The sequence below is a fragment of the Haemaphysalis longicornis genome, unplaced genomic scaffold, assembly GCF_048455015.1.
Source record: "Haemaphysalis longicornis isolate Haplotype H1 unplaced genomic scaffold, Haemaphysalis longicornis Haplotype H1 scaffold_3, whole genome shotgun sequence".
Taxonomy (NCBI): Eukaryota; Metazoa; Arthropoda; class Arachnida; order Ixodida; family Ixodidae; genus Haemaphysalis; species Haemaphysalis longicornis.
The window spans coordinates 21055120-21067358 of NW_027526335.1; the positions used below are offsets into that span (position 1 = coordinate 21055120).

Here is a 12239-nt window from a genome sequence, read left to right on the forward strand (position 1 = left end):
CCACGAAGTGAATCATGACGAGTGGGCGAAGCACTGGGGATTGTTCTTACCGTAAATCGCCCGTGGCACTGCCCACTCGCGCATGTCAATGAGTGACAACGCGTGTGTACAATATATATATATATATATATACAATTCCAATGCAATCCAATCCGGTACAACTCAATTTAATCTAATCCAATTCAATCCAAATCCAACCCATTTCAATCCAATCCAGTCCAAATCCAACCCATTTCAATCCAATCCAATCCAATCCAATCCAATCCAATCTAATGCTCCTCGCGCATGCGCAATACTGTGTACGCGGACGCCAACCCCCGAACAAAGCGAGGTCCTAAGGTGCTTCGCACCCAATATTTGCAGTCATCTCAGTTCTCGAATGCGTTACGAATTGAGACGGACAAAACTGCGTCTTGTAGAAGCAACAAAGCCGAGAAATCTCCGGCTTTAGGAGCGTTTACCTTGGAGTACCTACATCCATAGCCTTATACGGTATAACCCAAGCTCTGTATATTTCGGGCTTTACGGTCAAAAATTATTTGATAGCAGTAATCGTACTCCAGTTGAGGTCCCCATAAACGATATCCACTAGCGGGTATGCACGAATAACGGTTTCCGTTCTAATTCCAGAGTATAAAACGTAACCGACGTACAGTGCGCCTCTGGTGTTTCATTTACTCTTCACGAAAAGATCTTAATTTTAAGAAGCGTCCGCAGGTGGCTTCCCACAACAATTGAGAATGATAAGTCAGCGCCACATGCGTTGATTTGGCGAATGACGAGGCCAAGCATGCTATTTGAGTAAGAAATTGAATATGCGCAAGACAAACAACGCAAATGTCTATTTTTAACTCTAACCGCATGTTTGGCCTCGTCATTCGCCGAATTCCCCATACCTGGCCACGCTGATGTGTCATTCTCGATCATTGTGGTAAAGCCCACCTGCGTCTGTTCTTCAGAGTGTACTCTTACAGGTTTACTGTTAGCGTTGCGTGGTGGTATAACCAGCGTTGCACGTTCAGCCACGGGACATTGCGGGCGCTGCTTCGACACCTGCGGAAGAGCCCGGCGTTTCTGCGTTTGGCGTCCTTCGCGGCACGCACCCGAGGCCTCCGGCGTCGGCCGATCGCGTCTGACGGTCACCCCCGCCTCCCGGTATCTTGCCGCCGCCGCCGCGACTGGCGGCAAGCGAAACCCGAAAAACCTGTCCACGGCGGCCTAAACCACGCTTTTTCGCCACTGCCACTCGTGCCAGACCGAGCACTGCGTGTACACTCCGCATGCAGACATGTAGGCAGGGCAGCGCTGCGTGTGTATGTAGTACGTACACGCGCACTCACTGCACTATTCCCGACCCCGCCGTCCCTCCCCCCTTCCCTGAACGCTGAAACCGGTCACTTGATAACGGAACAAAAATCGGCCGTTTCAGTGTCATAATAATAAAAAAACTGACAAAAGTTCGATAAAAACAGAGCGAATGGAGCTACAGTGTTCGTGAAGACAGCGCTGACTAATCTCGAAGAACGGAACAAAAGGGTAAGCCATTGCGCGCGCAAGAAGAAGTTTACGTTGTGGTTTGTATGGAGCGTATCATTTGTAATATTCGCGTACGGCCCATGTTTTCGAAGTTAGTAACCAATGGCTTCTTCTCTGATGTCTTTTTTTTTGTTTTGTTTTGAGACGTGGGGGGCGTACGACATGGAGTTTCATGGAGTTCTCACACAACACATTTTTTTTACTTTTGCTGAATAGCGATCACTAATTGTACATATTTAATTCGTCGAGCAGCACCCCACCCAACAAGTTGCTTTATTATGGAATAATCTGCACCACATTCATTTAGAGCTCACTTGCACGCGATGGGACACATCCTTACCTGATTCAGTCCGCAGGACTAGGTAAAAAAAAAACGAAATTACGAAGCGGCGACCCCTCACGAAGTGAAGTGCTAACAAGAGAACAAAGGACGCACCACATGGAGGTTTTCTGAAGTTGTGTAAAAAGAAAGACGACCGCTAGCGAGAAACTTTGTATGGAGAGGGATTCTGCGCAGGAATTGAAAGATCAAGATGGTGATGCAACAAGCTACACCACTGAGGTCGCCGAAATAGCGGAGAGATCCAACACGCAATTTCAGAAATGTAAGCCGGGGTACATACCTAACTGCGCTGGTTCGGTAGAGATTGAAGCTCCGAGTACGTAATTGAGGAATAGGTTAGAGACCGATTGAACCAAATGAATGAAGAAAAGACAGCCGCGGGAGTTTACGGAACTGGTGACGTTTCAGAGGATCAACGGAACATCGTAAAAAAAAAGAATGTTTTCTGGCATCAAAGGAACTACAAGACTAGAGAGAGAGAGAGAGAGATAACTTTATTGAGCCTTAACCGGGTTCACGGGAGCGGTATGGCCGTCGGTTTGAGGCCGGCGACGACGTTGTTAGCGCGGGTGACCAGAAGTATCTGGACCTCTGGGTCCGAGCTGCCCAGCGCTCCCTCCCACTGCTCGTCATTAACTATGGAGGGAAAGGGATCTTGAGGGCAGGCCCACATAAAGCGGTGTTACACTAACAAGCGAAAGAGGCTATGCAAACACTGCGCTCTTTTGCCCAAGCTCTTCGCCAAGACAAGTTAAACTAAATCTGACACCTAAAATTACTGGCAACCGACACAATATGCTATATTTGAAACGGACTGTTTGACTCGTTCATTCAATCAACAAGGTACTTAGGCTTAAAGTGAGTAATAAACAATGCCAATATACATGCGTATCACGTTCGGAGTTGTTTTAGCATATTTACTCAGATTCATTTTCTACAAAACAGGTGCTTCCGAGTTGAAAGCCGTTGTTTCCTTGGGGCCATCTTCCACACCATGGGAACTCGTGCGTTCACTTCTACACTCGTTCGGAATTGCCCCTTCATAAAAATTAAGTATCTGATCCTCAACAACGAGATATTCAATATTTTTAAGCTGTTTTCAATGACCGGCGGCAAACTGCAGCTACGCGTATACGTTACAAAATTTGTTGCGGCAGAACAGACGCCAAACTTCGTCGGCCGGCAAGGAGCTGTTACTAAAAAAGGGTATCTTCGTTTTTGCCCTGTTAAATGTGGCACGTACGGCCTAAAAATTCAACAAAAATAATTGGACCGTTTTTACCTTCTGCGGGGGCGTTACAGCGGGAAGCTAACTCCGGCAAACAATAATAGTACAATCGTCATCAGGCTTCTCCTCATATATACAGGGCTTTCAAATGGGAACAAATATAAAGACCACGAAGGAAGTTCCCCGCAAAATTCCTCACATACAAAAACCCCCGCTGCGATGTGGGCAATGTTGCCAACCGAGCCGTTCCGCCGTTCGCGAGGCGTTCGCGCCGCTTTAGCGGCCGCGCACGACCCGTGCGGCGTGCGACTGGGGGCCACGCTATTTTCACGGTCCGCCAACCCTGCAAACAAGGCGCCGCGAAAGCCCGCTGGGTGGACGGCCATTTCGCACACTGGGCTTCGCTACTCTTTTCGGCCAAGGAGAATCAGCCGTGTGTGTATAGCAGGAGCTACAGAGCGAGACTTGTGAAGGTTAGGGGGCGCTGGCGAGCATTGCAAGCTGAGATTATAAGAGATGTACAGGGCTGAGAAATTGGACATCAGAAAGGAAAATTTCTACGATGATTCCCAGGCCAGCGCTTTGCTTTTTGAGGCTAGAGCGGGTTGCTTGCGAACCAAGAGCTTTGTGGGGAAGTATTCACAAAATGATGAGGTATGCGTGGTCTGCGGAAAAGAAACAGAAACTATGCGGCACATAATGTTAGAATGCTAGGGTATCCATCCAAATTTACGTGAGGGAAATATTCGGCTTCCAGAAGCCCTAGGATTTAAGGGTAGCTCAGAGGAAGTTAACTTCAAGGCTGTCGAGGCGACGAAAAGAAGATTAGAATGCTGGTGGACGAAAAGCAGAGAGGGGATATTGCCTAGGGCAGTTACCACCTGTAACAGGGAAAAAAAGTATTTTGTGCCTGAAAAGTTTTTTGTACCAGCCCTAAGCAGCGCTAGTATTAAATCAAGAGTATAAAACATAGGTACATTAGTCCTTTTTGGTAAGACGACACGTCATCACCCTGCTACAAAGGGGAAACCAATAGCAATCATCATCATCAACCGAGTATAACGTAGACTTGACACCGATAACGCCGAGAGCCGTATGTTTGTACCACCGGCCACAAAGTACGTTTCGTCACATTTTCGGCACTACTGATCAACGCAAAATATTTCTAATTGGGGGGTTTGACGAGCTGACACTGCATCCGGACTTTGTGTCGAGCCGTAGTGGAGGGCTACGGTTTAGTTTAGACCTCCTGAGGAGCTGTAACATGCTCCGAAATCTCGACACATGGACGTTTTTGTTTTTTGGCCCCATAAGAAAAAAATTCACGCATCTCGACGAAGTGAATCATGACGAGTAGGCGAAGCACTGGGGATCTTTCTTACCGTAAATCACCCGTGGCATTGCCTACTCGCGCATGTAAATGAGTGACAACGTGTTTGTACAGTATATACAATTCCAATCCAATCCAATCCGATACAATTCAATTCAATCCAATCCAATTCATTTTAATCCAATCAAAATCCAATCCAATCCAATCCAATGCTCCTCGCGCATGCACGGCTCTCCAGGAGCCAAGCGAAACTGCTCTCTCTCTCTCTGGCGAAAAGCAAAAACGCCCGTGTGTGTGAGATTTCGGCGCACGTTAAAGATCCCCAGGTGGTCAAAATTAATCCGGAGCCCTCCACTACGGCGCGCCTCATCGCCTGCGTTGCGTCGGCGCGTTAAACCCTACAATCAATCAATCAATCAATCAATCTCTCTCTCTCTCTCTCTCTCTCTCTCTCTCTCTCTCTCTCTCTCTCTTCCTCTTTCTCTCTCTAACCTTTTGTGAACCTTTTATTTTGTTCTTGTTAACCTTTTGTGAACCTTTTGTTCACAGATGTTTCGATTTACACGGTGCTGTGCGTCTCCCACTCTCTCTCCCTCTCCCTTTTGTGTACCTTTTGTTCACAGATGTTTCGATTTACACGGTGCTGTGCGTCTCTCTCTCTCTCTCCCTCTAACCTTTTTCCGCGAATTAGCGTTGATAGTTATGGTTTTTGCTTTTTTGCCGCGTTTTCAACCTTTTAGGCGGTTTGACATACACATATTCAGTTTATGTATGCTGATGTGCGCACGGACGCCAACAGACGGACATTGCGAGGTCCTAAGGTGCTTCGCACCAAAAAATCCAATGCCATCCCACTCTGTAAAGGCGGATGACCAGTGGATCAAGCCACGCCGACGTCTTGCGCTTTTCGCCTCGCGGTGTTCGGGGTCCGACGAGCATCGCGCCTATGCTTGGTTTCCGCTGGTCTATCGTCGACGGTGGTCTCCTTCCGCCGCGTTCGCTTTTTTTTTTTTCTTCATGAATAGGCTTCCCTGAGCAACACGAAATGTGGGAAAGCCGGCTTACAAAAACCAAGCTTGCATCGATTTTTTTTTACAGTCGGCTTCGCCTACTGACAAACATGCATTGCTAGAAAGATACAATTTCAGTGGCAATATATGCTATCTCACATCAAAATGTGGAGTTTAGGAGGCGAACAGGTGGCCGAAGGGAAAGGGTGTGCCGAAATGAGGTGGTGGGGGAGCGCCTTATCTCTGTTTACGCGCGCAAAAACAGCTCCGCTGTAAGAAGCCATCTGGGTTGAACCACCAGCACTAAAGACAAGATGCCGTATTTATCGAGACATGGACACGAACATAGGAAGGCGATCCCCGCAACTCGGGGATTTTGGTCAGTCGAGGCTAAGTAAAGGCGAACGGTGAATTTTCACTTGAGAAGTGCGGCCCTCATTTTTTTAGTAGATGTGATCCGTGGCATCATTTACTCAAGGTCCGTACAACCACTTCGCGAAATTCGTGCCTTAACGTTCGTGAAGCGCGTCGCCAAAAGCGATAATTGCGGCGGAAGCCGGTTCGGACAATTCCGTGCTGCCATATTTAGAACAGGCGACTCGTCGAGCGTTCTAGCGCAACCGCATCAACGGCCCCTGGAGCGCAGGACGTGGTGTTTCCAATAACAGTCCCCTCCAGAGGTCAGGCTATAAAAGGATGTAGATAACACGCGCTAAAGAAGCCAGACCTCTTTGTTTTACAGGCCCTGAATGGCAAATACTCAGCGTGAATTTTTTTTAAACACATTTTACAAATACAGCACGAAGAGCACTGTACACGTGCAAAATGCCCCACATTCCCGAAAGAACCGAAGCAGGTTAGGGGACTGACGGAGCGGTATCTTGGTTGAGTTTGAAAGCCATAAAACGCCACCACCGCCTCTGTGCGTTCCCGCGAAGTTCCGCTTGCGCAATCTAAAGGCTATAACCTGCCTCCGATGCCGCAAGTACGCACCGTCAAAGAGGTTACTAGTGCACCAGTGTACACAGCGATGCGGCCGATTCGGCGGGGAGGACGGGCGGCTGAGACAGATGCATGCATGGGACTGCTGGATAAAAACTGCGTGAAGTGAGGTCTTGTAAAGCACAGAGGAAAAATACGCTCGGCCTTACGCTGAGTGGCTGAGGGAAGAGGCAGCAAAGTTTCGTTCGCCGCCATCACCGGAAGCAAAGTGGTCTTTAAGTGCTCTCAGGTTATTAAACAAAGAAAGCAACTTGGGATCCGTACGCGTCTCTTTTACAGAAAACGTGTTGATGTTAACAGCCTAAGAGAAGGCCATAAAATTGATTAATGGACACTAGCCACGCTTCTGGATGTGTTTCATCTGGCTCATCGTGTCCCGCAGCAACGGACGACTTGCGGGCGCACGCTCCGCGCCTAAAATATTCCGTATGTTGATCAGCATTGTATTGCACCATTAAAATACCCGGATCAATAATACAGCTCAGCGTTTCGATAGTCTGCATTCGATAGACATTTTGCACACGGATACAAAGTCCCGGTCATTAACCTACATAACATGAAAAAAGAACACAGTTTAAGAAAACAATGCAGTGATTGGTCGTTTCAGAGAAACTTTCTGAATTCTACACAAATTTCTAGATGTAAGAAACCACTTCGTATAAACATCTCTTTACGAACCATTTAAGCTCTGATTACATCGAGATGATATACTAACTGGCCATCAGTGACAGAGCATGCTGTAGTTGTATTTATCAACGGTGAAAAAACATACGCACTTCATAGGTGAGTATTTATGTTTAATATCCTTCACAGGCGAGTATTTGATGTTTAAAATTTAGAAATCTCCCTCTCCCACACTTTTCGCGGGTTAAGTAAAGCGAGAGCCGAAGTCATATTTAGCGTGAAAAGTGGGAAACGACACGAATAATATGCGCCTGCACCCTTATGTGTTTCATGCCTCCGGAGCGCGCATGCGTAGTAATATTGCGGAATACGACGCAGGCGAGCGCGCTTCCGTTGCCGAGCGGAAGGTGAGGGCCTAACTGAAATAAGAAGAATGATAACAAAGGACCAAGGAAGCAGAAGAAGAAATGGCTATCTGAAACACACACACAAAAAAATGAATGGCCACCCAGTAGACTCAGCAGCGGGCGCGATGGCACGAAAAAGCGGAGCTCACTGCAGGAAGTCGGCGGCGCAAATGATACGAATCCGGTCGGTGAGCTGCGCGATGGAAGAATAGAAAATATTGCCCGGCAGGCGGATTTCCTAACACTGCCGCACAAGCAGGTAGAGAGAACAAAAAAAAAACTGCGCCCGTGGCAGTTAACTACTACCGCTCCACTGCCCCACTGCATCTCTCTGCAGCGCTGATCCAATAGCTGTAGTGAAAAGCAACCGTTATCACAGATGTATAACGTTTGCGGCTAATTGCTCCTCGGTTGCACTCTGGGTAACTGTGTTATCTCATACTATCGACTATTTTTGTAGAGTTGAACCAATCTGGAGCGAGAGCAAACCATTTTCGCGTAAATAGAACGTTTTATGCCGGCGGTAGCAAATAGTCCCTCATTTTGCTATAAACGAGACGAATAACCTACTTTGAGAGGAATCTTGTTTAAAATGCCCCCTTTCCCCAGCCGAAAGCGCAGTATCCTACAAGAGATGGAGATTCGCGCCGAGAAAAAATCACCACGGAGATATCATGTTTTTAAGAGAGAGAGAGAGAGAGAGAGAGAGAGAGAGAGAGAGAGAGAGAGAGAAGAGAGAGAGAGAGAGAGAGAGAGAGAGAGAGAGAGAGAGAGAGAGAGAGAGAGAGAGAGGGGAATTTTATTGAAATGAAAAAACACAGAAAGGTCGGCCTGATGGTAGTATATCTGGCCAGCTATTCTGTGTGTGGGAAGGGAAAGTGGGGGAAAGAGTGTGGATAGAGGACGACAGAGATGAAGATGGCGGAGAAATAAATAAATGCCTATGTGTAGAAGATGCCTATACCGATACTGTGCATGTGTTAAAGTTAAGCCGGACGGGCCTCAACTACAATATCTCTGAGAGGCCGCTGCTGTGCAGAAATCTCAGCACAGCTTTAAATGCCTTGTGGGGACGCTTCGCGTCTGGCAAAGGTCCCAGCAGCACTTCCTCCGACACCACACGACGGTCCAAACGGGCCAATGTTCTCGCTAATTGTTCTCGAGGATGCGCATAGCGTGGACAGTGGCAGAGAACATGCGAAATAGTCTCTGGTACATGGCATGTCTCACAGCCGGGGTCACTCGTAAAGCCAATGACGTGCTTGTAGCGACGGGTAAAGGCTACGCCAAGCCGTAGTCGGTGAAACAACGTGGCGTAGTTTCGCTGAATACCAGGACGTCTGCAAGGGCGCGCTAGAGTAGGGTATACGACCACTCGCCCCATAGCAATACAGCCGGCAAGCGTAGTTGTATGGACGATAAGAAATAGTGTTTAAGAAGCTTCAAATTATATAAAGCCAACATGCCTCATGAGCTTTCGAAAAAATTAAATGTTTGAGCGTTTCTTTTTTTTTTTCCGGTTGCGAAGTTATACTTAAAAGTTCTACTTACTTTATTCTGGTTGCGAAGTTATAGGTAAAAACAGTGAGGAAGGGAAAGGAGGGTGAACCGGCGACTTTAGCGTGTTACGGAGCTCCAGGATATATGGCTATATGCGTTAGTGTTACGTGTGTGATTAGTGAAATGCGTTCTTTCGAGCAGAAATAGCAACTTCCATAAGCCACGTCCAGTTTCTATGACGCCCATTCACGTTAGTGTTTGTTTTTAGTAGAATATTGTTTGTTTATAATGAGCGGTAACAACTTATATGCAGCATACGACGCCAAAACAAAACTGCTGTAGTACGTACAAGGAGCCTTGACAGGGCGGAAAGAGAAGACAAAACTATAGAGCTTGCAGCTCATCGCACTGGCTCGTTCATATGCGATTAAATGCGAATGCTGGAAGCCTGATTTGTCCGACGTAGCTTGAGAAAGAAAGCAAGTTTCTTAGCACATGTGGAAGCTGTATAATCTCTCTCTCCCTCTCTCTCTTTCTTTATATTTAAGTTTCCAAGCCTATCACCAGGCATCTTACAGCAATTTTTTGTCGTAGCGACCCTGTCATATGGATGACGTTCTCGTGATGAAGAGGACGGTTGATGGAAGGACGGAGCACGCGGCCGGTGCTCTAGATTACGGCTTTGGCAAGGGTGATCGACTGGCATGTTGCCGAAAGAAGTTTTCAGTTACATGCCAGCAGTGACACTACAAGATATGCTAAGAGCGAACAAGGGGCATTCACGAGCCTGCCGAGGCTTCAAGCTGTAATACACAGTTGCCGTCAATTTCCTCGCCTTTACTTCCGATTCCCGATGGTTTGAGGAGGTCGCGTCCGATGGCGTCCTGTGCACGCAGCAACAGTGCATTGCTTTGTGAAGAGCTGCCTGCAACCTCTAAAAATGCTCAATACGCAATCGTTTCTTCTACAGCATGCCTCATTACACGGCAAACTTTAGTCCTTTAGGGGTGCAAATTGTTCATTATCTCTACGTGACAATTCTCTAAGCAGTGCCACATTAAAGCTTTGCAGTAGATGACGTAAGCACAATTCCTTACAAGTTCGTTTATTCTTTTCCCCAAGTCACGTTATTTTCCGGCTATTGAGAGGGCAAAACTTCCCCATCACGAACAGATGACGTTTTAATTTGTGAAAGGGCGGACAAAATATTCAAGAAACCTGTGAAGAAAAGGACAAACCCCGAAACCAAAATCCACCCCGCTAACAACGAGCTTCGTCCCACCAGACAGCGGCCGTGTTGACAGGCTCCCGCGGCGCGGCCCGTACAGCGGTGCGGCGTGGACCCACTGAAGCAGGGACGCAACACACATCCGCTCCACTTTTAGAACGCGTCGCCGGTGCCGCCGCTTTCCTCAAATTTGTAATAAAACGGCAAGCGAGAAAAATTAGGCAAAAAAGAGGGGCAGGCGCCGCCGAAGAATGCGGAAGAAGCGCCTCACGCACACACAGCCGCATCATGTTGCACGTACGGCAGCCGTAGATACATGTGACGTCGGATACTCACCTTCCGGGCTTCGCAGAGCCCGTGACCGGGAGCGTGGCCCTCCGACATTGCGCCGCGCTGATCACGATGGGTTGCCTGGCTGGCGCTGGACCGCTGTGGTTAGTCCAGAGGCGAAGGAGCGAGCAGACCACGGGCGAGATGGGTCACCCCCACAACATACGAGGCAATACGCCACCTGATCACGGGTATTCCATGTCACGGGCGTCTTCACCCACGCTGCAGCAGACGAGGCATCCCCTGACGATCCACGGGCTTCGTCTTGGCGAGGAAAAGAAAGGTCGGCCGGTTGACGACAGAAGACGCCTTGGGCGACGGCACACAGCAGGACTCGCCACTGGAGGAAGCACAGATTTCACTTATTCTCACGGAAGGGGCCAACGACGCAGGACCGGACGAACCTCTCGGGCCAGCGCATGTTTTCACCGTCGCCGTGCTGTCGGCGACTGTCAATCACGGATCGCGTAACTGTGACCGCCGACTACGCGCACGGCTGTTCCTGTAACACACCCGCAGGGACCAGCAGCGATATCACCTGTTTCGAACGGGGACGGCCGCCGTGTCAGGTTGGCGCCCACGCGGCACCGGTTTGACTCTGAGACAGGACGCCCGCCTCGGTTCGAGGACAGTTCCTGGCGCCTCCGCTAAGCGCGGGTAACGAGGAGGCGCGCCGCCGGGCCGCTCACCGCGCGTAAAGATCTCGATCCGGCACGCACCACGCACTGACACCACGTGGTGCGGTCGGCCCGGGTATGCTGAACTAGATATATGGCGGCTACGTCCGACAGACAGCGGTCTGCACCGACGCTCGTTACGGAGTGATCGAGGTGACTGCTTCCACCAGCGTGGCGACGGTCCTGGCTCTTTCGTCTTTGCATTCCCCCCCTCCTCTTTCTTCCCCCCTTCCAGCGCTCTTCGTTTGCCGCTTTTTGCATTCTTACTTGCTCTCTTCTATTTTTCCGACCCGCCGCCTCTTTTCCTTCCCTCCTTCGGAGGGCCCTCCTCGCTCGTGGCGGCGGTTACTCTTTCGTTCGCTCCAGGCCATCGGACTGCCTCCTCATCGGCTGTTCGCCGGCGACGGCAAAACAGCGAGGGATGCGGGAAGAGGGGGGAGAGCGCGGCAGCAAAACGACAAAATGCGCTCCCCCTCCGAACAGCGCGGCCACGTTTCTCCCTGGCCATCGAACGCCGCCACGCGTATATGCATTGCGACGTCGTTGTCGTTGTTTTGCTCTTTACGCCGCGGCGGACGCCTGCTAGCGCGCACTGCGCGCAGGCGTAACCGCAGCGTGCGTTCGTGCCGGGTTTGTACACAGCATTGGGGGCAAGGACGCAAGTGAGCCGAAGAAAAGTTTTGGCACACGGCCCTTGGCTGAGTGACATCGCGACACACGACGCTCATATGACGACGCGCGTGACGGAAGAGCACCGCAAGATGAGGACGAAGAACGAGACTTTCGGACGACGATTCGGGGGAGCAGCCTCGAACCTACCACTGCTGTCAGGCTAGGGGACTGGTCCTCGCAACGAAGGGCTGAGCAGATGAACCGTTGGTTCGGTCGATTCGTTAACTGTAAAAGTTAGTGACTTCACTGACTAACGGGGGGGGGGGGGGGTCTGGAAAAGGAGTCACAACAATAGTTGTCTTTTTTCTTCTCCATCCCTCCCTCCTTCCCTCTTTCCCTCGCTCCCTTCCAC

At 49.5% G+C, this 12239-nt stretch overlaps 1 protein-coding gene across 1 annotated transcript in view; it reads right to left on the reverse strand.

The window, feature by feature from the left end:
• LOC144174103 (uncharacterized) overlaps positions 1–11393 on the reverse strand; it is a 215246-nt gene extending 203853 nt beyond the window's left edge. Inside the window, exon 1 of the mRNA XM_077702556.1 lies at positions 10545–11393. Coding sequence (XP_077558682.1) covers positions 10545–10592 — 48 coding nt within the window. The 5' untranslated portion in view covers positions 10593–11393. The remainder of the gene's footprint in view (positions 1–10544) is intronic.
• Positions 11394–12239: the final 846 nt, after the last annotated feature.